At 41.8% G+C, this 23,816-nt stretch overlaps 1 protein-coding gene across 1 annotated transcript in view; it reads left to right on the top strand.

Moving 5' to 3' along the window:
* Window positions 1–4,302: 4,302 nt before the first annotated feature.
* LOC119647648 overlaps window positions 4,303–23,816 on the top strand; it is a 48,071-nt gene continuing 28,557 nt past the window's right edge. The window contains exons 1-4 of the mRNA XM_038048709.1: window positions 4,303–5,235; window positions 17,277–17,706; window positions 21,068–21,300; window positions 21,369–21,492. Of these exons, the coding sequence (XP_037904637.1) occupies window positions 5,065–5,235; window positions 17,277–17,706; window positions 21,068–21,300; window positions 21,369–21,492 (958 nt within the window). The 5' untranslated portion in view covers window positions 4,303–5,064. The remainder of the gene's footprint in view (window positions 5,236–17,276; window positions 17,707–21,067; window positions 21,301–21,368; window positions 21,493–23,816) is intronic.

The following is a 23,816-nucleotide window of genomic DNA, read 5'->3' as shown; positions in this document are numbered from 1 at the left end:
AGCCAATAATACTACCTAAAGAGATAAATCCTAAAGAAGAAGGATCCACAAGTCCTTAAAAAAATTCAGAATGGAAAAGGCATGTCCACCATATCTCTACTCTTCCGAGATCCTTCTCGGAACACAGATTGTAGTCTAAGTACACTTCAAAGAAGTTTCTGCAACAATCAACAAACTTAACGGATAAAAATGATACTGTTTATCAAACTAGAATTTTAAACATGCATATAGATTTAAGACCTAAACTCAGAGGTCGTCAGTGATCCTTAACGGGATCAGCTAATTGTAGGTCAGGCCTCAGGGAACTGGGATAGGGGCTAAAATAACCGAAGGTATACCCGTTGCTGATTATTTTAGCCCACTCCCTTGCACACGATACGCTGATAAAAAACTTAAATGACCAACACAACAACAAAACGAACGAGGAGATAGTGGGAATGAAGATTGAGCTGGCTGCGTTTATACGCAATACGAAAATGTGTTGCTCGCCCCAGCGCCCAGCGAAGGACGCAGCAGGGGCTGAAATACCCGACCAAAAATCGCAGACAGCCCATTGCAGAGCGAACTGAGGAAAAAACGAAAGGAGGAAAGGGCATCTGAAGGAGAGGAGGGAGGAGGTGGGATAAAAGGCAACAACACGCCGCGTCATCAGAACAACCTCTGCCTAAAATTAAGGCAAACACGAAGGACGAAGCACCAAAAGCAAAGATGAGGAACCGAAGAAGGACTAGACCGCCGACTCTGCTTATTAAACTGACGGAGGGCAAGCCTTTTTGCGGAAGTCCTCAGTCAAGTGTCTTCCGTACGTAAAGCGAAGTGTGGTGGAGTCTTACTCAAATTATGCCCGACAACAAATAAAGTTACGTTCTGTGAACCATTCAAGGGGCTTCTGGAAGAGAAAGTTCTGGTTTCCAGCCTGGAACCCACGTGTTGTCTGGAAATCCGAGACTTTGACTGCCTCGCAGAAAAGAACGAGATAGAAGAGGCCATCAAACGCGAATGTCCGCTGTGGTGGAAGCCGCGGGGCAATAGGTCAGGAAGCTTCTAAACAGTGAGAAAATCAAAACTGGTTGGGTAGTGTGTAGAATACGAATTCGGGTTGCCCCAACCAAATGTTAAAGATGTTTGAATTATGGGAATACGTCTGCAACTGGTCGGGGACCTGACAGAAGGGCAACATGCCACAAATGCGGGCAGGCAGGCCATAAAACGAACACCTACAACGAAAAAGAAAGTTACGTCCTATGCAGGAACCGTGGGGCGTCTGATAAGAACGTTGCGCACACTGTGGGCTCGGGGCGGTGTCGAGACTTTAGAGCAGAACTGGAAAGAGCTAGGACGCGGTCAACATAATTCGCATCCTACAAATCAATTTGCATCGGAGTGCAACCGCTCACGAGTTGCTAGCACAGTTCACTGCGGAGACCAAAGCTGATTTAGTACTCATCAGTGAGCACGGACGGCACCTTCCTTAGGGTTCTTGCCCAAGGCCAAGGGGACGGCTTTGTCTGGATTCAGTGTTCAGGTTTCAGTGTCTATCTTATGCCGAATGAGACGATACCGGACTTTCGATGCAGGGTTGATGCTTTGGAGAACGCTTTCTTGGGCACGGATGGGCGGATCCTGGTTGGGGTGACTTGTCAAAACCCTTGGAACAAGTGGGCCACGCTGGAGGGTACTCCGCTTAATGCAACGTCCAAAAAACCGGAAGGAGGCATGTACCTTAATGACAGAGTACAAATCATCCAAAGGGGGACTCCGCAGTGCAATAAACGGGAGCTCACTGTTGGCGGGGTCTGGTCGACGAGGTGAATGGGGACTCGGTTACAAGCTGATAACCCGAAAAATTGAGGCTCTTTGGAAACCCTGTTCATTTAAGGCCGAGCAGATAGACTACATTGTACGGACACTACTCTCTGCACACCCCCGTACCCCGCCGAACTCGACGGGTGTTGCTCTTGGTAACCCTTGACGTCAAAAATGCCTTTCATTCCGTAAGATTCTAGGCACATTAGACAATAATTTCGACGTGCTGAACTATCTCTTACGGATATTGAGAGATTATTTGAGGAATCGCTCCCTGCTCTATGAAACGCTAGAGGGTCAGAGGAGGATGGAGGTCACGTCAATAGTAGTGCAGGGATCCATCCTAGGGCCAGACCTCTGTAACGCTACCTATGATAGTCTACTTAAACTCGACATACCAGATGAGTCGAGCCTGATCGGTTATGCAGATGATGTCGCGGCGCTTGTTGCTAGACTCACTGTCGAACATGCGCAAAGTAGACTCGGCGTATTGATGCAACGGATAAGTGTACTGGAAAAAAAAAACAAAGTAGTCATCCTGGCTAAAAAGAGAATTCCGACCCTGCGTCCCATATCGTTTGGTGAATCGATAATCGAGTCAAAACCAGCGGTAAAGTACCTCAGGTTAACTCTTGGCTCGAAGATGAGCTTTTTTGAGCAAATCAAAGCAGCAGCGAACAAGACTGAAGGCAATATCTCTGAACCGGCCGTGATGGTGATCGCGGGAGTGATCCCCGTCGTCCTACTTGCTAAAGAGCGTCAAGCCATATACAAGCGCAAGGAAGAAGAGCTAAGGGAGGTGGTTGCTCGTGAAGAACGGGCTGAGTGGCAAATCTCTTGGCAAAATGAAACTAGAAGCAGATTCACTGCGCGGCTCATTGGCAATTTAGGTGCGTGGCTGAATCGGAAGCATGGTGAGACTGACTATTTCCTTACCCAGTTCTTAAGTGGGCATGGAGGTTTTCAGTCTTACCTGCACAATGATCTCCGAATTGAGTATTTTGCAATGGAGTTGTGGACGACACCCATCACACTTTTGTTTCTTGTGGAAGGTTAGATGGAATTCGTCAACAGCTCTATTTAAACACAGAGGATTTCTCTCCAGACAACATAATCGAGAAGCGCTGGCAGGATGAGCCGTATTGCCCATTACGTTCGGGTCCTTCTCGTGGCAAAGAAGATAGAGCTCGACCGATGGAGGAGCCGGATGGCAGGAGGTTCCTTGAACTGATAGTTTCCTTCCTCCTCCCACTCCCGTTGGTAAAAAGAATTCGCTGATTTGAAGGCTCCGCAAGGCGGAAAAGTTCGAAGAATAGCCCGAAGTCACATTTGACAAACGGCTCCAGGCTAGTATTCTGACGATGAGGAGATATTTAGATGGTAATCCGACGACATGCCATTGCGATAGTCCAACACTGTGTGCGTAAATGCATTCACTTACCCCACCCCAAAAAAATTATCCACCATATCTCCATTCTTCCGAGATCCTTCTCGGAACACAGATCATTACTACATTCCAAGGAAGTCCTTGCAAAAATGAACAAACTTAACGGATCAGGTATGTAGGATTTAAAAGCTCATTCGCAATCCTTTCGTATGCTCCGACATCCAAAAAGCAAAAGGGATATTCCAATTCTATAGCACAAACGGAAATTGGGAACCAAATTCCATCGTAGGTAATCAAATTTTCCAATAAAATCGCTCAATCTGGTGTGGTAAGTTTTGATGAATTGAAGGAACCTGAAGTACCTGGTCGTGTTAGGCTCCTAAGTTCCTTTAATGTTGGGTACGTAAGAATGAATAGAATTCAACTAAACAATACAACTTGATAGTTGTAGCGTTAATACTGCTAGCACATCTATGGAACTTCATTCTAAAAACTTGTATCCCCTATATTCATGCGCTTTCAAGCAGTTAAACATCGTCCTCCATAAAGTATGATTTCGGGCACATCCTCTGGGAATAACCACCTTAGACTCTCTCAAAATTTCATATTTTTATAAATTAAATATTTACCAGCTGGAAAGATCCGAAGAGGCTATATGAAAAGAACTATGAGCACTATCTTAACCGATATTTTATAAATTAGCAAAAATACCCGAAATTCAAAAAAATAAACTCATGGGCGAATTGTCGTTGATTTTCTAAATGAAACCAGAACTGCATGTCTCAAACTATCCAAAAATCCAATTAGGATTTTCGACAGCTAATCAGCTGGAGCAATCGTTCCAAATGCAACTTCCTGGCAATATCATAGTCCAATTGTCTTTTAAGACCGAATTTTAGTCATCCCATTCGATTGAAGAGTTTGCCATATAGTTAAGAACATTGTCCAGTGCCCTCTGTTGGTAATTATAATCCAAAATTCAAATAACTTCAACTGGTTTTCCTAGAGAATGACAAAGAGATGTCTCCCGAACTCTCTATACTCGAATGACAGCTTTCGTTGACTTTTTCCCAATCTCACCACTAGACTGCGTCGCTTTTTGTACAGGTTCTTACGAAGATGGCAGCCAGCGTCATTCGTAGCCAAGTATCATTTTTCTAAATTTTAATTTTCCGGGAAATTTCGTGCATATCACCGTACAACCAGCGCGCGTTACGAGTAATTTATTTGTGATTAGTATTTACTAATAGATTTACGTGCTTGCTGGCGGCACACTGTGTACCCCGTTGTTTTTCTGTGTGAAAAAGTAGTGGCGCCATTTTGAGACTTATTTTGTCGGCTGTCACGTCTCGTCAAAGTTCAAGGGCTCCGTCGGTACAAATTTTAACAATTTCTGGCAACCGGGGACCCGTAGTGAGCGCTAGAACTATTCTAAACATTAAAATATTGCATGGCCACTGGCATGGCGGCAATTAGCAAGAATAATACATGAGATTGGTGGGAGGAAGTGTAATTTCCATTGTCGGTCGGCAAGACCAATAATATTGTGGCGAATGACGTCATAGCCGAATTCAAGGTCTCAACGAGAGTCGCGAGAAAGAAAGAAAAACATTGCACGAGTGTAGAGCCCAGTCCGGCTACCGCCTTCCAATTTGTCGAGCAAGTGGCTAATCGGTGGCGAAAATGTGAAAAAACAAATCTCGGTTCAGTGTTTCGGGTTATTAGATCCGAGTGGAAAGTCGTTGAATCGGTTACATTGGACAGCGCGCATATCACGAGCTGCACAGCATCCAGCAAGACCTCGCTCGAAGCCGCGGAATACGCTGCGATCCCGGTAGCTGGCGAACGTTGTGTCGAGAGTTGTCGCGAAAATGTCCGTGCAGCAGTTCTGTTTGCGGTGGAACAACCATCAGCCCAACTTCATCTCGGTGTGCTCGTCGCTTCTGCACAATGGCACGCTAGTTGACGTCACACTGGCCGCCGAGGGAAGGCAGCTCCAGGCGCATAAGATTGTTTTGTCGGCGTGCAGCTCCTACTTTCAGGTACATAAAGAAACACTCGCCGCGCTCATTGGAGCCGGATGCATTACAAGATGTGGGCAATATTGGGTCTCCTTGAAACAATGACTTCTGCGCTCATGACTCCGTCATACCACACACGCGAGTCGGCCGGCATGAATCTGCTTTCGTACCCGAGATCCGGGAGAGATTGCTTCCGTCAGTCATTTGTTTACATTGGGTGGAAACGCGAATGATTCAAATCCAAATGCTTGTCTGATGTTATGCAATGTCTGAAGTGATCCAGACCGTCCTCCGGGTGACTGCCGGGGTTTCAGTATTCATCTCTCTCTGTTCGTGGGTTTATAGTGTTGCGACTGATTTCTAGTTTGATCCACGCCAAATGGAGCGCTCATTGGAACCAGGTGGAAACCATGAACTTCATTGAAAATTTATGATTGGTTTGGTGGAATATTCTTCAAAATTCAAATTAGAAGTTAAACGCAGAATTTTTGTCGCCTACTACAGAACCTTTGGCCGCTCAACTCTTCCTGGATTTTTAATAAAATAGAGAAATCGACGTATCCTAAATGCATAGTTTGAAATTATTGAATCGTCTAAAATTTGAATATTGGACGTTGGTTGACCACCTCAGTGATTTTCATTACAGGAGTACAAAACACGACTTCCAAGTCAGCAGCATTTCCTAGTTCCTAGTCCAAAAAATAATCGCATTTTGATTATACAAATGTTTACAAAATTCCTCCAAATACGTTCAAATGCCGGTTCATTAGCTGTTTGAAGCACCTCTGGAAGTTTTACACTTAGATATCGACCAGTGCACGCGACGAGGCATGTTTGGCCGGCTCCACATCCTTAATACGATCATTTTGGAATACAGGAGTCGTACAGAATTAGGCCAGCCAGATACGGAGGGTAGAAGACGGTATTATCGTGATGAAAGAACCACTCGCTGACTACCAAAGATCCCAGCGTTTTCTTCGTCCATTTTTTCCCAGACGTGTTGATATTTGGTTAAGAAGGCGTGGAACAAATTTAGCGGCAGCAAGTCTCAGTGCCAAATCCTGAGACAATATAAAAACAATCGTTGACGCAGCAATCCAATTGGGTCAGGGCCTTGAAGTGTATTAGAGCACTTCATTCAAGGCACACTACAGGATTACAGTACCCTGTGAGAGGCAATGTGGTCAGCCTGATTTGAGTCAACTATTCAGAGCAGCCATTCACAGTTGAGTCAACTAGTACGTCAAATCACGATACAAATTCCACTGCCACCAGTGAGATATCCACTCAGCTATCAGACAAAATCCGCAGGCAACTCAAAAGACTTTTAAGGTTTTGTGTAAAACAAAGTCTGTCTGTCTGTCACATGCACTTTCCTCCGGCTGATGCCTACGTCGTAGGCAGAACTCCTCGGAGCTCAAGCGTGGAATTGCGCTGTACAACTCGGGTACCGTACCCCTTAGTTGCGGCAGAGGTGTTAGATAGGCCTCGCATCCAGTGGTATGAATGCTGAGCCTGCACTCAATATAAATCAGTACCGCTGTGCTAACCATGGCGGGGCTCTGATTGTGGTTACAAAATCAATCCGTGTCCGAAGAGGACCGTGGGATTATGCCTACACCGCAGGTACTCACGTTAAAGAACCCCCTTTCTTTTTCTACCTCAGTGTAAAGATCAGCTCCATTTTTGAACATTTTTTACCAACTTTACGTTTTACCATCACTCAATCGGGTTGAGATCAGGAGACTGCGCCGGCCATGACATGACTCTAACCTTAATTTCCCTCAACCAAGACTTAACAAGCTTTGAAGTATGCTTTGGATCATTGCCATGTTGAAATGCCCAAGCAAGTGGCATGGTTCACTCTGCAAATGGGAGCATAAAATTACTTGAAACATTATTTTAGCCAACCGCCGTCATCGTACTTTCAATGCGTTTAATGGTCCCAATATCATTTTCTGAAAAGCAACTCCACACCGTAATATTTCGACCTCCGTGCTTAACCGTAGCTGTCGTGTATTTGGGATTACACTTTGCACCCGGGACGTATATAGAACTTGCAATCTGATCCCCGAAGGTTAAATTTCGATTCATCTGACCATGATACTGCCCTCCATTGCTGTTGGCTCCAATTTTTTTTCTAAAACAAATGGTTTTTCGTTCCTTGTATTTACTTAAACCAGCCTCTATAGTTCTTCTTTTTAAGGTTGTGTAAAACAGAACCTTATTAAAATCGATTCACTGTCTACCTGTCACGCACTTTTCTCCAAAACGGCTAAACCGGTCCGAACGAAATTTGGTGGACAGATGTGAACTATGAAATCCCACGCAGACAGCGAGTAGCATAAATTTAGGTGGAGTTTAAAGGGGAGCCTCCCCATACAAGCAAAAGGAGGAATTTAAAAAAAAAAATTTCACCGGATATAATCGTGTAGGATATCAAATGAAAGGTCTCGATGAATACTGATATTAGTTTTGACGTTGATTGGAAAGTGCGTGAGTAAGGAGTCAAAATGTACTCACTTAAAGTGACACAGGACTCATTTTCGGAAACTACCTAACGCAAAAAAAAATCAGGGTGGTGCGCTTATACGAAATGTAGGCCTCAAAATATGCCCCATTCCGATATCTGCTCAAATAAACTTACAAACTGTATAATATCAACTTTTTAAAGTTGCCTGGAAAACCCCCTTAAGTTCATCCCTGGAGTACCGAATTTTGCAACAGCATAGACGACATAATCGGGCATACCAAGTGTACAAGCTTAAATCCGCAGTTTTTCTTTTTCTCAAGAAAAACATTTTTTTATAGGAACCAAACAACCTACACAATGACGAAATCTATGAGCGATACCATGACCATCCGGTTGTGGATAAAATCCGGCTCAATAGGTTACGATGGGCGGGTCACTTAATCCGTATGGATGAGGATGATCCCACCCGGAATGTCTATAAGGACAATATCTATGGTAGAAAAAGAAGACGAGGCAGACCCTGCCTAAGATGGAGCGATGGCGTGGGTCAGGACGCCAGACAGCTTTTAGGGATATCGAATTGGTGGAACTCGGCGAAAAACCGGGATGTCTGGAGTTCCTTATTAAGGCAGGCCTAGACCGGATACCGGTTGTTGCGCCGTTGATGATGATGATGATGAACCAAAAAAAAAAACTTCATTCAAAATGCTGGTCCTTGCTATCTATCCATTTTTAAGGTTTTGTTTGCAAAAAAAACCTTATTAAAATCGGTTCAATGTCTGTCTGTTCGTCTGTCGTGTCTTTTTTTTTTTTTGAGGAGGTGGAAATCTTCAAAAGACACGCCAGCGTGTGGGATTCTTATCCACTAAAACCACCCTCGGACTTAAGCCCCGTGGAACCATCGTACGGTATTACGTCACGGGGCGGAGTCAGCTCATTTTAGCTTGGTCCCCTTTCGTCTCTACGCGGCGTACGTAACCGTGCTTTTCTGGTCTCCTCTGCCTTTCGCAGTTTGCTCGGGATAGATACGGCCATGGAGTTGATCACATCCTAGTTTTCCTGATATGCTAGCATTCTTCGCACCAGATTCTCTGGTACGAGCACCTCTCCTAGAGTCTCTTCTAGGTTCTTCCTTTCCTCCACAAACCATGGACAGTGGAAGAATACATGCTCTGGGTCCTCTGGGACTCCATTGCAGTTTGGACAATCGGGTGAAGTATCTAGTTTAAACCTGAACAGGTACTGGCGATATCCTCCATGCCCCGTGGGAGACTGAGTAAGATTATAATTAATCTCACCGTGCATAGTGATGTTAGTTTTGAGATTTGTCAGAAAGGTGGGGAGTGGGAGGTGTGAAAATTGATGATTTCTTTATCGGACCCATTCTCAGAAACTACCCAACCGAAAAATCTGAAAAAATTCATGAAGCTGCCTCTATATGGTGCCCAGGCCTCAAAGTATTCTCCATATCGATATCTGTTCAAATTAAGTTAATAGTATATTACCATATTTTTGCGAAAATTGAGTAAAACCACCCTTAAGTTTATCCCAGAGTTATAAAAGTTGGTAGTAGTATAAAATATAATATGAAGCATATTATACCTAAATTTAACCAAAATCCTACTATTAGTAACAAAGTCACAGTAGCTCAAAGTTGACTTCACCATGTAAGTATACAACCCGAAGTAGTAATTCTGACATGCTAAATGCATATACATAACGGGCTACGTACAAATGGGATAGTTGTACACTCAAATATGCTCATAGAAGAAGCAAACAAAACCTTTCATACCTGAAGCGCCCAGCTTCCGGTTTCCCAACTTGTTTCCATCTTTCGGGTAATTTATGGATACCATGCCAATAAAATTGTTGATTTTTCGAGGCAAATCACTCATCAAGCCATTTTCGGACGCCTGCGTAGGAATCGAAGTTCTGTTCAGCGAGCGAGTGGCCCATCGATGAAAACAGATGATAGTCGCATGGGGCAAGGTCTGGTAAATAAGCAAGGTGGGGTAGTATCTCGATTTGGTCTTGCAGAAGATATCGCTGGTTGGCCTGCATCAACCCACGATTTTTTTCGTTTAGGATTCTCCAAATAAATCCACTTTTCGTCGCGTGTCACAATCTGAGTGTCTGTCAAGCAAAACTTCGCATGTGTTTTGGCGCCACTGCATCTACTCTACCTATCGTTTCATGCGGTACCTATTTTCCGATCTTCTGAACCTTACCCATTGCACGTAGACGCATGGAAACGGCTTGTTGCGAAACACCTAATTGCTTGGCGAGGATTTTCTGCGTTTGAGTATCGTCCTCGTCCAAAAGAGCCTCCAATTCGTAGTCCTTAACATTCCTGGGCTGATTTTCACGCTCCGTCGCTCAGATCGAAATCGCCATCTTTGAACCGAAGGAATCAGTCTTGGCATGTCTTTCCGATAGAGCATTGTCGTCGTAGGCCTCCACAAGCATTCCATTCGATTCACCGGCTGATTTCTTCAAATTGAGGGAAAAAGGTAGAGCTTCCCCCTAATGCTTTTTTCCAGGAACAAAACTGGGCATTATTATTGGAGAGCAAAAATATATTTTTGCATGCAATTTCTGATGATATGGACTGACAATTGTTGACAAATGTACTAAAAAAAAATGTGTTCATAGCAGCGGATTTAAGCTTATGTACCTGGTACTGCCAAGTTTCATGGAAATTATTACACTATCAAAGTTATAGCAATTCAAACTTTCCAATTATCACAAATTTACTGCAGTGTAAACTGCAAATAAAATGCTGATGTTATTATTATTCTGTTAAGGGAAAGTCGCACCGCGTCCTTGAAGAACTATTGTGCCCCTTTTACTGGTTATAGTGTACCTGTTGATCATAGTATCTTAAGCAGGCCAGTAACCGTTAGGAACTTTAGTATGTTCCCCACTTCCAGAAGTTTCAGCTTTGCATCTGGTATTAAGTGTTCTCCCAGATGTATCGACCTACTTTGCACAAGTGCTGGACACTGTCCCAGGACGTGCATAGAGGTTTCGTCCTCCTCCTCACAGAACCTGCAGGCAGTGTCCGTAGATATCCCTAGCTTCCCTAGGTGGTAGTTCAGCCGACAATGACCAGTGAGAATTCCCACTATGATTCGGAGGTTCTTTGCTGATGTTACAATTAGCGAGAATAATTGTCTTTCGAGTGAAATATTGAAATTCCATTCATGAAGAATCCACTTCCCCAGCCGTTTTCTGTATCTGTTGTAGGTTGTCTTCCTTTGTCTCCTAATGTGAAGTGTATGAGGTTACCTGCTATCAATACAATGCTTTCCAGATCGAATTATTTGTGTAAATGACTTTTAAAAAGTAGAGGGCAATTGGATTTTTAACTATACACACACGGAACTCATGGTTCCTTACATAGGGAAACACAAAAGTTTTTATACCTGAAGCGTCAAACTTCCGGTTTCCCAACTTGTTTTATTTATATTTGTTGAACATTTGTCATAATTAAGTTAACGATGATGTACTTTGATTTCAATAACTGCCATCACTTTAAGAAAACTACTAGTTTTTACACTAGCAACCCCGTATGTTGAAAGCCATCGTTAAGGATTATGTCATTTGCGGCATCACTATGCATTATCGGGACTACTCTCGCGGATCCTCAATAAGAGCTTAGTTTTCTTCAAGATTCCGATTGATAACTTTTCCGCCGCCACACGTCCACCTCGGTAGGGGAAAAACTGTTGTATATCCAGGGCTCATCTTTAGGTGAACTTTCCGTTAATGATTGTTTGCCGAGTGAATAGGTGAATCAACTGGCAACCATAAAGTTTACGCAATTTCAACTGCAAGATGGACTATAAGACTCAAATCTATTTTAATTGGGTAATTATTTTTGTCGTGCTGGGTCTCACCTTCTATTTCATTTTCGGTTGCATTGTTTTTTTTTCGTCCAATTGTTGTTAAACAATTCATCTAAGAACTCATGTAGATATGAATGTATTTTTTTTTTGCGCAACGCCAATTTTTTTGAGCGTCATCAATAGATAATTATTACTAAGTAATGATATTCCAGTCATAGATAAAGCTCCGAAACATAGTATGCTAACCGGTTATCGTTTTTGGGGCAATACGTTGATTTCTTCAGAGGTTTTGCCATTTGAATATGCCCAAATCCTGCGATCACAAACGTACAAGAGCAATGTCGAATTATCCGCCTTTGTTTTATTATCATTTTTTTCTTCGTCGGGACGGGGAATTCCCGTTGCCTTCTCGTCAAAACCCCAGATGATATTTCATCGTCTTGCTGGGAGACCCTTGAATCGCAAAGTCGCTCTTGGCAACTATAAGAATGTTCCTTCACTTCTTTGACTTTATCTCTTTTTGGAACGTGGGCAATGAGGAGACGAACATAAAAGAAACAAAAAATAGTATCTATTCAGGTCCCATAAAGCCGTTCATTAATGAGCTTATAGGCTATATGTTTCAACTTCTGGACCTTGAACTGTGTTAGAGCACTTCATTCAAACCTGTCAAAGTACACTACACAGCTACGGTACCCTGTAAGAGACAATGTGGTCAGTATTGCGCTCGCCCGTGTTTATTATGCTAATTTGACTGAGTAACTTCATTCACAGCTGAGTCGACTAGAATCCAACATCCAGTCACCAGGGAGATTTGAACCGCGATCTTCCGCAGCGATAGGGTAGCACTCTAACCACTATTCCATCCGGATTACTTACCGTAATAAGGCTTTTATTTCCGTTGATCTGCACAAACATTGCACATACTAGGTACCAATACAATAATCAGGGCTTCATTTGCACAGTCGTTGATATTAAAAATGAGTAGGTGACAGGTGATATTAAAAAGTGATATCATCTTAAAATGTAATATCACGTTACCATCACCGACCGGGATCCAAACATTATCGCATTGCCATAGTGATGTAATATGATGTCACATTTCAAAACAATATGTTCTTCATAGTACAACGCTCAATATCAGGCAGGCTTTGGACTTGCTTTTGGGCTGGCTTTGGTATAGAGTGTCCGGATAGCTGAGTGGTTAAAGCGCAAGGCTGTCGTACGGAAGGTCGCGGTTCAAATCTCACTGGTGGCAGTGGAATTTGTATCGTGATTTGACGTCGGATACCAGTCGACTCAGCTGTGAATGAGTACCTGAGTCAAATCAGGGTAATAATCTCGGGCGAGCGCAATGCTGACCACATTGCCTCCTAGTGTACTGTTACGGTCTTGAATGAAGTGCTCTAACACACTTCAAGGCCCTGATCCAACATGGATTGTTGCGCCAACGATTATTATTATTATTTGGTATAGAAAATGTTTTGGGTACATTTGAATATGGGGATGTAGATTCTTGTCTTTAGGTAGTTGATTTGTAATGTTATGGATTCGAATGAATGTCGTCTACTGGTTGGGTCTACGTAATATTTAATAGTACAAACGGTCGAGGTGACTATCGAGTACTGAGCCGACTATCAGTTGCGAATCTGTTCTTTCGGCTGGCGTTGTTGTTCGTACAAATTTGCCGCTCCCCACAGTTAGTTTCCTTTATTCTGCACTTCCGATAATTGGTAATCCCGATATTTTGTACCAAATCTTCAGTCTCTTGACCATATCGGGATTCTACCGTAATTATCCGATCTTCCTATAAGGAAATTGGATCTTTTGTTGTTTTTCTCTTCCCTTGCATGAAAGTTTCATTCATTCTTCATTGATAGGTATTGGACGCTGTCGTATACTTTAGATTATGCATATAATCAATGCAGTGCAAATCATTCAAGTAATAGGTAATATTAGGTACTATCGGCTGTCGAGTGTTAATATTTGATGATGATATAACATGATATGTTCGGTAAGGGTAATGAAAGGTGATATTGGTGATACTACTTTGTAATGTGATGTTTTGCGCACTTCTAATAATAATAATCGTTGGAGCGACAATCCATGTTGGATCAAGGCCTTGAAGTGTGTTACACCACTTCATTCACGACCGCAACGGTACACTTCAGTACACTGTAGGAGGCAAAGTGGTCATTATTGCGCTCGACTAAAATTATTACCTTGATTTGACTCAGGTACTCATTCACAGGTGAGTCGATTGATATCCGACATCCAGTCACGATTACAAATCCCGCTGCCACCACTGAGATTTGAACCGCGACCTTTCGCTACGACAGCCCAGCGCTCTAACCACTTGAGCCATCCGGATACAGTAAAGCTTACATCAATTTAATTCAGGGTCTTTTATGAGGTTCCTGAACCCCTGGTTTTTATAAGGACGACCAACCCCCCACCTAAAGGAAAAGGTCAATATTCTTGTGATCTTCCATGACGACTTGGTTGGAACAGATAGGATTTAGTATGGTTAAGTTACCCTGAGTTGTGTAAGCTACGTCGTCCACTCCTTTACCTGGGCTTCCAATCAGCATGCTATATAAATTCCGTAGCGCCAAATGACAAGTCAGATTTTGGCAGAAATCCATCGGAAATTGAGTTCTTTTAGTGAATAAGTGTAAGTGGGTTCTACTTGAATTTGCTGGTTTGCAACCTTCATTCATTTCTATTTGTCATAGCTCAATACATTTAGTATTTCAAAGTAACAGCGATATTTATTGGTGGCACTTCAAACCAAATCGTGCTCAGATATCCAATAACGGCCTTATTGTATCGATCTCGCAATTGAATTTTTCAGCTCGCAAATCCACTTTTTCCTTGAATTATCTAATTAGCTTTTCCTGTGCACTTAACCCTTCGTGACTCATTTTAAGGGGAAAGTCCCTCACACAACACGTTTCTCAATATATTTTGTTTATAAGGAAGAACGAAGTCGCCGCTCTACAGTTGCTCAAAGTTTAGAGACCTTTCTTTAAACTGCGTTTCTGGTAATTCATTTTGAAGTTCTAAATGATTCTCATGACCCTTGGTTGAACTTTATCCATCATATTTTTGTCCTTTCTGATCAACTATCTTGGACCAGGGATCGGAGCCTTGAATTGTGTTAGAACATTTCAGTCAAGACCGTAACGGTGCACCACACTATAGGAGGCAATGTGGTCAGCATTGCGCTCGTCCGAGATTATTACCCTGATTTGAGGTTTCGGGTACTCGTTCACAACCGAGTCGATTGGTATCCGACATTCAGTCACGATAATAAATCCCTCTGCCACCAGTGAGATTTGAACCGCGACCTTCCACTACGAAAGCCCAGCGTTTTAACCAGTTGAATCATCCGACCATATTCTTTTCCATATTATTGAAGTCTTCAAGTTACCCTTTCTTTGAATTCCAAATCTTCATATCGTTTTAGCACTAAAGTGCCCTTTAGTAAGCACTTGTAATAAAGACTGTTATCGTTTATGTCTTCAACAGTTGAATTATAGGACAATATTCAAGGAGATCCACTGCTTCTTGATTGCTGCAATTACTCCAGATATAATATTTTTGAATCGCTGTAGTTAATCGTCGCGGGCTCTAAATATAAGCCAATTCAAGCTTTTACAAATTCTAGGACGGTTTGATGCAATATTAATCTGTCTATGGGGAGACTTCTGTCTCTCATCCAACTGAACATTCCAAGCCAGCTTTTTCGATTGTTTTGTATTTGAATCTTTTTTTCCTTTTTAAGGTTTTGTGTAAAACAAAACCTAATTAAAATCGGTTTACTGTATGTCTGAGGACGAGGAGGTGGAAATCTTCAAAAGACAATGGTCTGGTCATTAAGTATTACATCACGGGGCGGAGTCAGCAGACACTAGCTTAGTCACCTTTCTTCTATACGCTTTTGTCGTCTCGTTTGCCTTTCGCAGTTTGTTTTGGATAGATGCGGTCATGGAGTTGATTTCATCTCAATTAATGTGCTTCCATTTTCGCCACCAGGTTTTCTGGTACCAGCACCTCTCCTAGAGTCTCTTCTAGATCCCTCTTTTCTTCCATAAACCTCGAACAGTGGAAGAATGCATGCTCTAGGTCCTCTGGGACTCTATGGCAATTTGGAAAGTCAGGTGAGGTATCCAATTTAAATCAGTGCAGGTATTGGCGATATCCTCCGCGCCCCGAGAGAAACTGGGTGAGATTATAATTAATCTCACCGTGTCGCCCCGAGCGTTCCCATCACTCTTGCCATCTGTTTATGGATTCTCCCTCTCACCGTTCTTCGTCTACGGTGAGGGAGAGTTTGGCTTCCCATTGTGTATGTTCGCCATCTCAGCCACCAAAATGTCAATTGGCATCATTCCCGAGATGATGAATGCTGCATCATCTTAGACAGTCCTGAAGGCAGAGCATACATTCAGTTTGTTAGCGTCAACTGACATCCGTAACGCCTCCCTCCAAACTGGGATCGCATATAGCATGATTGAGGTTACCACCCTGGCTATAGGCAACCTAGAGGTATACCGTGGCCATCCTACGTTCGGAATCATCCTTGCCAGGGCCATACTTGCAGTGGATGATTTTCTGCAAAGATACAGCACGTCCGTCTGTCTGACTGTCCGTCACACGCGTTTTTCTCGGAAACTGTTGCAGCGATTGACACCAAATTTGGTGGAAAGATTGGAAGTGTGAACGTTCAAACATTCACTAAGTTGCATCCTTTTACGTCGAATTTAAGGGGAGAAAAGAAAACCAAAGTTTTTAAACTCCGAGTAAGGGGAACGGAGATTTTTTATGTAGATATTCTGAATAAAACTACTCTAAATAGAAATTGTGAAGGCCCCACTATTACCCCTTTTCACATTGAAATGTCTATGTCCCACGTTAGTTTATAAATGTACATATCGAACCTTCGATTTCGACTTAAAGGCATTATAATGCATGAAATATTTCCCCAAAATTACAATATATGCTTCTACTAAGAGGAATTTTCGACTTAGAGGTTGAACTTTATATAGGAAATTTATGGGAACACCAATGAAGGACGGAAAAGTTCGAGTTAGAGAATAATTCGGCTTAGAAGAATTGCGACTTAAAGGGGTACGACTTTTATATTTCAAGTTTGAGCTTAAGAAAAAATTCGAAAACCAATCACACAAGATCTTCTCTTAATTTTCACAGAACACACAACTTACTTGCCAATGTTGAGTTTTCTTCAAACACAAACCGCTTGGAATGTCTAAACCTCCTCTAGTATAAGGCCATGGTATTCGATCTAATTCTTGAATTTTTTAAACGCAACGTAATACCTTTCCCTGGAGACCGCATTCAAACAAGGTTCATATTAAAGTTTGGAGTGTTTGGAATCATCCATTACTTACCTTGACTCATTACAAACGCTGGAGTAAGAGACTTTACCCTTTTGTTTTAAAATAGCACCTTTGGTAGGGGTATCACAAGAGCGTTCTTTGAGAAAACACGAGAAAACGCATACAAAGCCTTTCCATTTGCTCACTTTCTGCTTTAGATATTTCTCTTTTCTGACCCTTATGTAATTGATCGTTGTTCTAGGAACATCAAATAGTCTTGCAATCTTAAATCAAAAAGTGAAATATTGCTTTTGCATTTCATACAATATTTAGAATTTAAACTTTAAGAAATAATATGAAAAAGTGTATCTAAATTTTCCATGACTTTCTATTTTACAGACTCTATTCACGTCGAACCCGTGCCAGCATCCAATCGTTATCTTAAAAGATGTTCAGTATAACGACCTTAAAACTATGGTAGATTTTATGTATTACGGGGAAGTGAATGTCTCACAAGAGCAACTTCCCCATATATTAAAAACTGCAGAAATGTTGAAAATAAAAGGTTTGGCTGAAATGCCAGATGCCGCGGCATCTCTAACAAAATCAGAAAGCAAATCGTCATCGGAGCAAACAGATCAGTTACAGGGTGGAAGTGGTGAATCGTTGTGGGGAAGTACAGATTCACAATTTCAACATCATCATCATCAGCACCACCCGCAACACCATTTACAACCACATCACCAACAAAGAAGATCGCCATCACCTACATCGTCAGGCGCTTCACCAGCAACGAGACGAAAACGACTTAGAAAATCATCAAATAGTGGTATGTGTATTTTAAAAAATTTTATTGTTTTATTGTATATATCCTTCTCACATTTGAATGAGCTACATAATATATCAATGTGGAATGATGGGATTGCTTTTTAGGATGGATTTATCAAAACAAGTCAAACTCCCAGATACTTCCCAGATCATTCTTGTTTTAAATTGTTGCATTGTTAGTCCTAAAAAATTCGATTTAAAGCACAAGTACAACTTATAAAAAGGGGAGGCTAATTTAGGAACCCAAAAAAGCTGTTTTTCAGCGATCTTTTTGAAAAGGAAGAAAATGATTACCGTAAGCGTAATTTCAAATAGAAGCTAATTCAACACTGAAGGTAGATCATTTTGATTTTTTTCGATCCGACGTATATTTTTTGTACTATGGCCGGCACCGTTTTCTAAAAATTGTAAAAATTAAAACTCGAGAAACTGCGCTTTAAAGTTTTTGATCTCAAAAAATTGGATCCCAAAAGTTTTTGGGTACTCAGAGTAATTAAAGGCATCCCTGTGCCATACACTAGTCCTTCCTCTTCTTCAAAAAACTCATTCTGACTCCGGGTTTCCACTGCCTGGGCTGTACGTGCTTCCTTAGTAGAAGATGATGCGCGCTTGTTCTCCCACGTTATGTGCTCAGGATCGACGACGTCAGCAAAATTTTTGCATTGCTGACCGATGATGATATTGAGCAGCTGCATAGTGGAGAGTACAGCAGAGTAGCCCTCGTTGAAAACACATACAGCCATATATGCTGCAATTTCGACGATTTTATGGCCGAAATTCAGATGATTCGGATTTAGGCACCACACAATCGAATTGAACATTTCGGTGAAATTTTTAGTGTGGTTGCCTAAGCGCCGCGTCATGAGAGAGCTCTTCGTAAAACGGTCGAATGTGCTTCACCACGGTTTTATCGATGAATCCCGCCGGATGTTTATAAGATGAAAGATTATTCGCCGCTTGAACCTTGTGTCCTTCACACAAACTCTTGGCGTCTTCTGGAGGAGGATTTTTATCCGTGGAACGGTAGTCATCTAATGTGGCTATAATAGCTTTTTTCAATATTTCGGCGAATTGCCAGACCGTAGTATATTGTCAGTTTCTTGATTACACTCTCCGTTAGCCGCTTCTTCCCTCCGAGTTTCTTGGCTTTTCTTTTATTTCGTGAATGAGTACTCATACACTTTTGCACGTGTCCAACGCACTCAGTTTTAGTCACCGTGCACTCGTCTCCGTAAACACTGCTATTTAAGATGCCGGTAAAAGTTTTCGGGTCGCCATCATTGATATAATTAGTGCACATAACTCCGAATTTCTCGACGGATCTGGAAAACATCTCCATTATGGAATCCACCTCCATCTTCTCTGCCGAACCTGCATGATTTGAGGAGTATCAGTCTTTATGATTCTCATACCACTCTTCAGATGCGTATTCGTCCAAAGTATTTTTACTCAAATGGCAAAATCCACTTTTTGTAAAGACATCGTTTACTTTGTCACGGTAGTATCCGATGAGCGTTGTTAAACCGTACAAGGAAGTGTAACCGCGCTTTCCCACGATCTATTGCTCGAAATCATCAAATGATTCGCAACGTTTCGTAATAACGCAACATAATAGAATGTAATACATCGAAGGGCGAGGCCTGCGTGCTCAAGTCTGCCAAAGCAGTCGCACTTCCTGCACGATCAGCCACCAAAACTGCTCTAGCTTCGAGAATATGTTGCATTACCCTTTCAAATTTTGCAGACATATTCTTCGATAGTTTTGGAATAGCTTTTAACAAAAAAAAATTGTATTTTTTATTGAAAGCTATTCCGGATAGCTGAGTGATTAGAGCGCAAGGCTGTCGTACGGAAGGTCGCGGTTCAAATCTCACTGGTGGCAGTGGAATTTGTACCAGTTACCAGCTGACTCAGCTGTAAATGAGTACCTGAGTCAAATCAGGGTAATAGTCTCGGGCGAGCGCAATGCTGACCACATTGCCTGCTAGTGTACCGTTACGGTCTTGAATGAAGTACTCTAACACACTTCAAGGCCCTGATTCAACATGGATTGTTGCGCCAATGATTATTATTTTTTGGAGCTTGTAAATCAGACTCCATCCAGCGTATCAAGCCACCGTTGTTTCGGTCGGACTTTTGGACGCTTATTATCGACTTCGATGTTCAGACTAATTTTGGCAGGCGTTACAGCAAATAACATGACCATTCTACCGAAGACGCCTCTCTCGCAGTTTTTGCACAATCGGTGCCGCCCCATAGATAATCAAAACGTGTCACGCCACTATTCCAACGCAACATCTTCGTCTCCATTACCGCATAACGTCGCTCATTGTCTTTTATAGCCGGCCAACACTCAGAACCATAGAGGGTGACAGGACGGACGACATTGCTTTAAATTTTAGATTTGGTACGAGATCAACGAACGTACGTCGATCACAAAGAACACCAGTTGTGGAACGCCACTTCATCCAGGTTGCGTTAATGCGTGAAGCAATTTCATAACGCAGTTCTCAATTGCCTGATAGCGTTGACCAGAGGTATTTAAATAGCTCAGTTCTGGTCAGATCACTGCCGCTGTCAGTGATTGTGCCTGTTCCATGGGGATCGGCCGTCAAAAATTCAGTTTTGTTTAGATTCAATCCGAGGCCGCGTTGCATGAGGGAATCATTCCATTTTTGGACAAGTTGCTCGAGATCATTTTTGCTATTAGACGCTAGGAAAACATCTGCATAGAGCAGTGTATAGGACACTGAACGTTGGATGTCCTGTGTGACAGTATTCATAACAAAAACAAAGAGGAGTGGTGAGAGGCCGCTTGCTTGATGAACAACACTAAAGTCACGAAGCGGTTTTGATATACCCGGCACACTTCGAACTTTACTTATCTGATCGTGGTAAAGCAATTGAATGCAGCGCATAAATTCTTCCGGCACTGATTAGTTCGTGTGGCACATGGTCAAATGCTTTCTCTAAATCCAGAAATGCAATGTAGAGAGGGCGATGCTTCTCACGGTGTTTCTCCATGAGTAATCACGCAGTGTGTATTGCGTCAGTAATTCCGCAGTTCTTGACAAATCCGGGTTGATTCAAGGTTATTTGAACAATTATCAATTATTATCGATTATCAAGATTATCAATTTGATATAATGAATAAAAGTTTCAAAATGCTCAAAATTTGGTTTGTAATTGTTTATCATAGAAAAAAGGGAGCAATAAGGGAAGTTTATGATGCGATGAAATCAACATGAAATCTATCAATTGAGTCCAATCTACAGAATGATTTTAGTTTAGAATAGTTTAGGATTTTGGCTTAGCCCTAAGTGAACTTCCGACTAGTTAACGAACCAAACATTTTTCCACAGGTTCAACTGAACGAACATCTGAAGAGCAAAGTAGTGTTGAAGGTTCAGCAAATATTAATTTATCTCAGATGGCACAAATGTCATTTGGGGCCACTGGTACAAATTTAACGCAAACTCTACACACGAAAATTATTAAAGAGAGTTCAAGTACGGACACCGACACCCATCCTCAAGATTCTTCGCAGGAAAGCATCGACGATACAGCCAGTCATCAACACCACGTGCAGCAAATTGTAATTATAAATTATTAGTTGACTTTTATATTCTAAAGTTTATTGGATTATTATTATTTATTTAACAGAAACCTGAAGCGGATCTAAGTAACGTACAGCAATCCATACCATTAGATATATCCGGTCCAACAACACCATCAGAGCAAGAAGGCCCAAATGTAACATGTTCGCAGTCTCAGTCATCGCATTCGGGTAAGTTGATAAAATCTTGACTTGTCTGTTATCATATTTCATTCATCTCATTGAAACACTTTTTTGTTGTTATTTTTTTCTTGGCGAACATATTTTGCTTAATATTTTAAGAGTATAATATTTAGCAACAATTATTTATGCTGGTCAAAAAAGAGTTACATTCTAGATTTTTAAACTTTCAACGTTATTAAACCAATTTCCTTGAATCGGGGAGGATAATTTTACACTTTTCTTACCAATCAATATCGATCAAATGGTCCTTTTTTTCCAATTGGAAGGTTTCTCTTTTCTAAGTATTTGGGATTTCTCTCAACTTGACGTAGAAATGATGTAAATTTGATCGAATAACGACATCTTTCCGGAATAATTTTCCAGTGTTCCTGTAAACTCTTCGATATAAATATTTAATTTCTTGCCACCAAGTTCAAAGCGCTTATTAGCCGCACAGTAATTAAAATGAAATGCTGTATTTATTGATGACGGATCAAAAAGGTGGGCTTCAGTCTTATTCAAACCCAATATGATAGATGTTTTATCGCATTTAACAATAATTGACATGACGTCGATTCATTATTAGACTCCAAGACCCATTACACAATAGGGAAAAGTAGGTGAAGGTGGTCTGAAAAGGAAGACAAACGGTTTCCCCTGATTGAAATGTAATAGAAAACATCTACAAGATGACAAATTACATTACATTACATCAGAAGGTGTATATTTTGCTTAACTTATGAATACTTTTTAAAATAAATGCACACATCTGATCAAAAATGACTTTTCTTTTTTAAATAAAATTAAATTTTCCATGCAAGATCTTCCTGTTTCTGAAATACAGCTAATGTAGGCTTTCAAAAAAAAATTCAGCTAATTCTGTTAATTTAGTTTTAAAGGTTCTGACATTAACAATAAAAAACATTCCATATTTTGAAAATAATAGAAGGAAAAGAGGAACGAAAACGGCGAAGGTTTCTTACCAGGGCAGGGGCAAATCCTCAGACACTACCTCACCTCTGCCCTGGGAGCAACTTGACCGAAGCTCCCTTTTATAATTCGTAAAACACAACAAGGGTGTATCGAAACCGCTTAGTGTCTCTGTTGGTGTTCACCAAGGAAGCGCCCTCTCACCACTCCTCTTTGTTCTTGTTATGGACACCGTTACAAGGGATATCCAACGTCCAGCGCCCTACACACTGCTTTATGCAGATTATGTTTTCCTAGCATCTGAAAACAAAAATGATCTCGAGCAACGTGTCCAAAAATGGAATGATCGCTTCATGCAACACGATCTCAGATTGAATCTAAACAAAACTGAATTTTTGACGACCGATCCCATGAAACAGGCACAATCATTGTCAGCGGTAGTGATCTGCTCAGAACTGAGTGATTTAAATATCTCGGGTCAACGCTATCAGCCAATGGAGAACTGCGTTATGAAATTGCTTCACGCATTAACGCAAACTGGATGAAGTGGCGTTTCCCAACTAGTGTTCTTTGTGATCGACGTATCAACGAACGTTTCAAACCTAAAATTTACCGCAATGTCATCCGTCCTATCTGTTCTGAGTGTTGGCCGACTGTAAAATACAATGAACGGCGTGTTGCGGCAATGGAGACGAAGATGTTGCGTTGGACTAGTGGCGTCACACACTTTGATTACATCCAAAATGAAGATATCCGCGATCGTTATGAGGTTGCACCGATCGTGGAAAAGTGGCGATAGAGGCGTCTTCGATGGTATGGTCATGCAATTCGTGCTAACGAGAATTCACTTGCCAATATTGGTCTGAACATCGAAGTCGATGATCAACGATCAAAAGGCAGGCCGAAACAACAGCCTCGAGATTGCACCCAGATGGGTCATTCGATAGAGCCAAATGGCGAAACCGATCACGACGAGCTGACACCGCTTGTGAACGGGACAAAGGCTGAAGAAAAAAAAGAAGACAACAAGGGTACGAATTATATTCAACGTAAATCCGCCCATAGTTCGGACCAAAACTTAGCCGGAGTTAGACAATTTCTTTTTAGGGATTGAGGAGTCCTAAGTGCGCATCCATTAAATGTCGGACCGGACCAAATTAAGAGCAACTTGCTCCCCCTCTTTATGGTCTACGGACTTCTCTTTTTGAGTTAACACCCAATGCTCAAAACTGAAAAGAGGGACAAAGATGGCTACGGTTTCTTACCAGAGCAGAGGCAAATCCTCCTCATCCTCAACCCCTATCCAGGACAGAGGCAACTCATCAGACGCTGCCTCTCCTCTGACATGCGAGCAGTGTGGCCGAAAGTAGCGACAGGTGGTAATCGCTCCATTTATATATAAT

Source organism: Hermetia illucens, chromosome 2, assembly GCF_905115235.1.
Source record: "Hermetia illucens chromosome 2, iHerIll2.2.curated.20191125, whole genome shotgun sequence".
Classification (NCBI taxonomy): Eukaryota; Metazoa; Arthropoda; class Insecta; order Diptera; family Stratiomyidae; genus Hermetia; species Hermetia illucens.
Note: the sequence above shows the minus strand (reverse complement) of the source record. Positions and strands in the feature narration are given on the sequence as shown.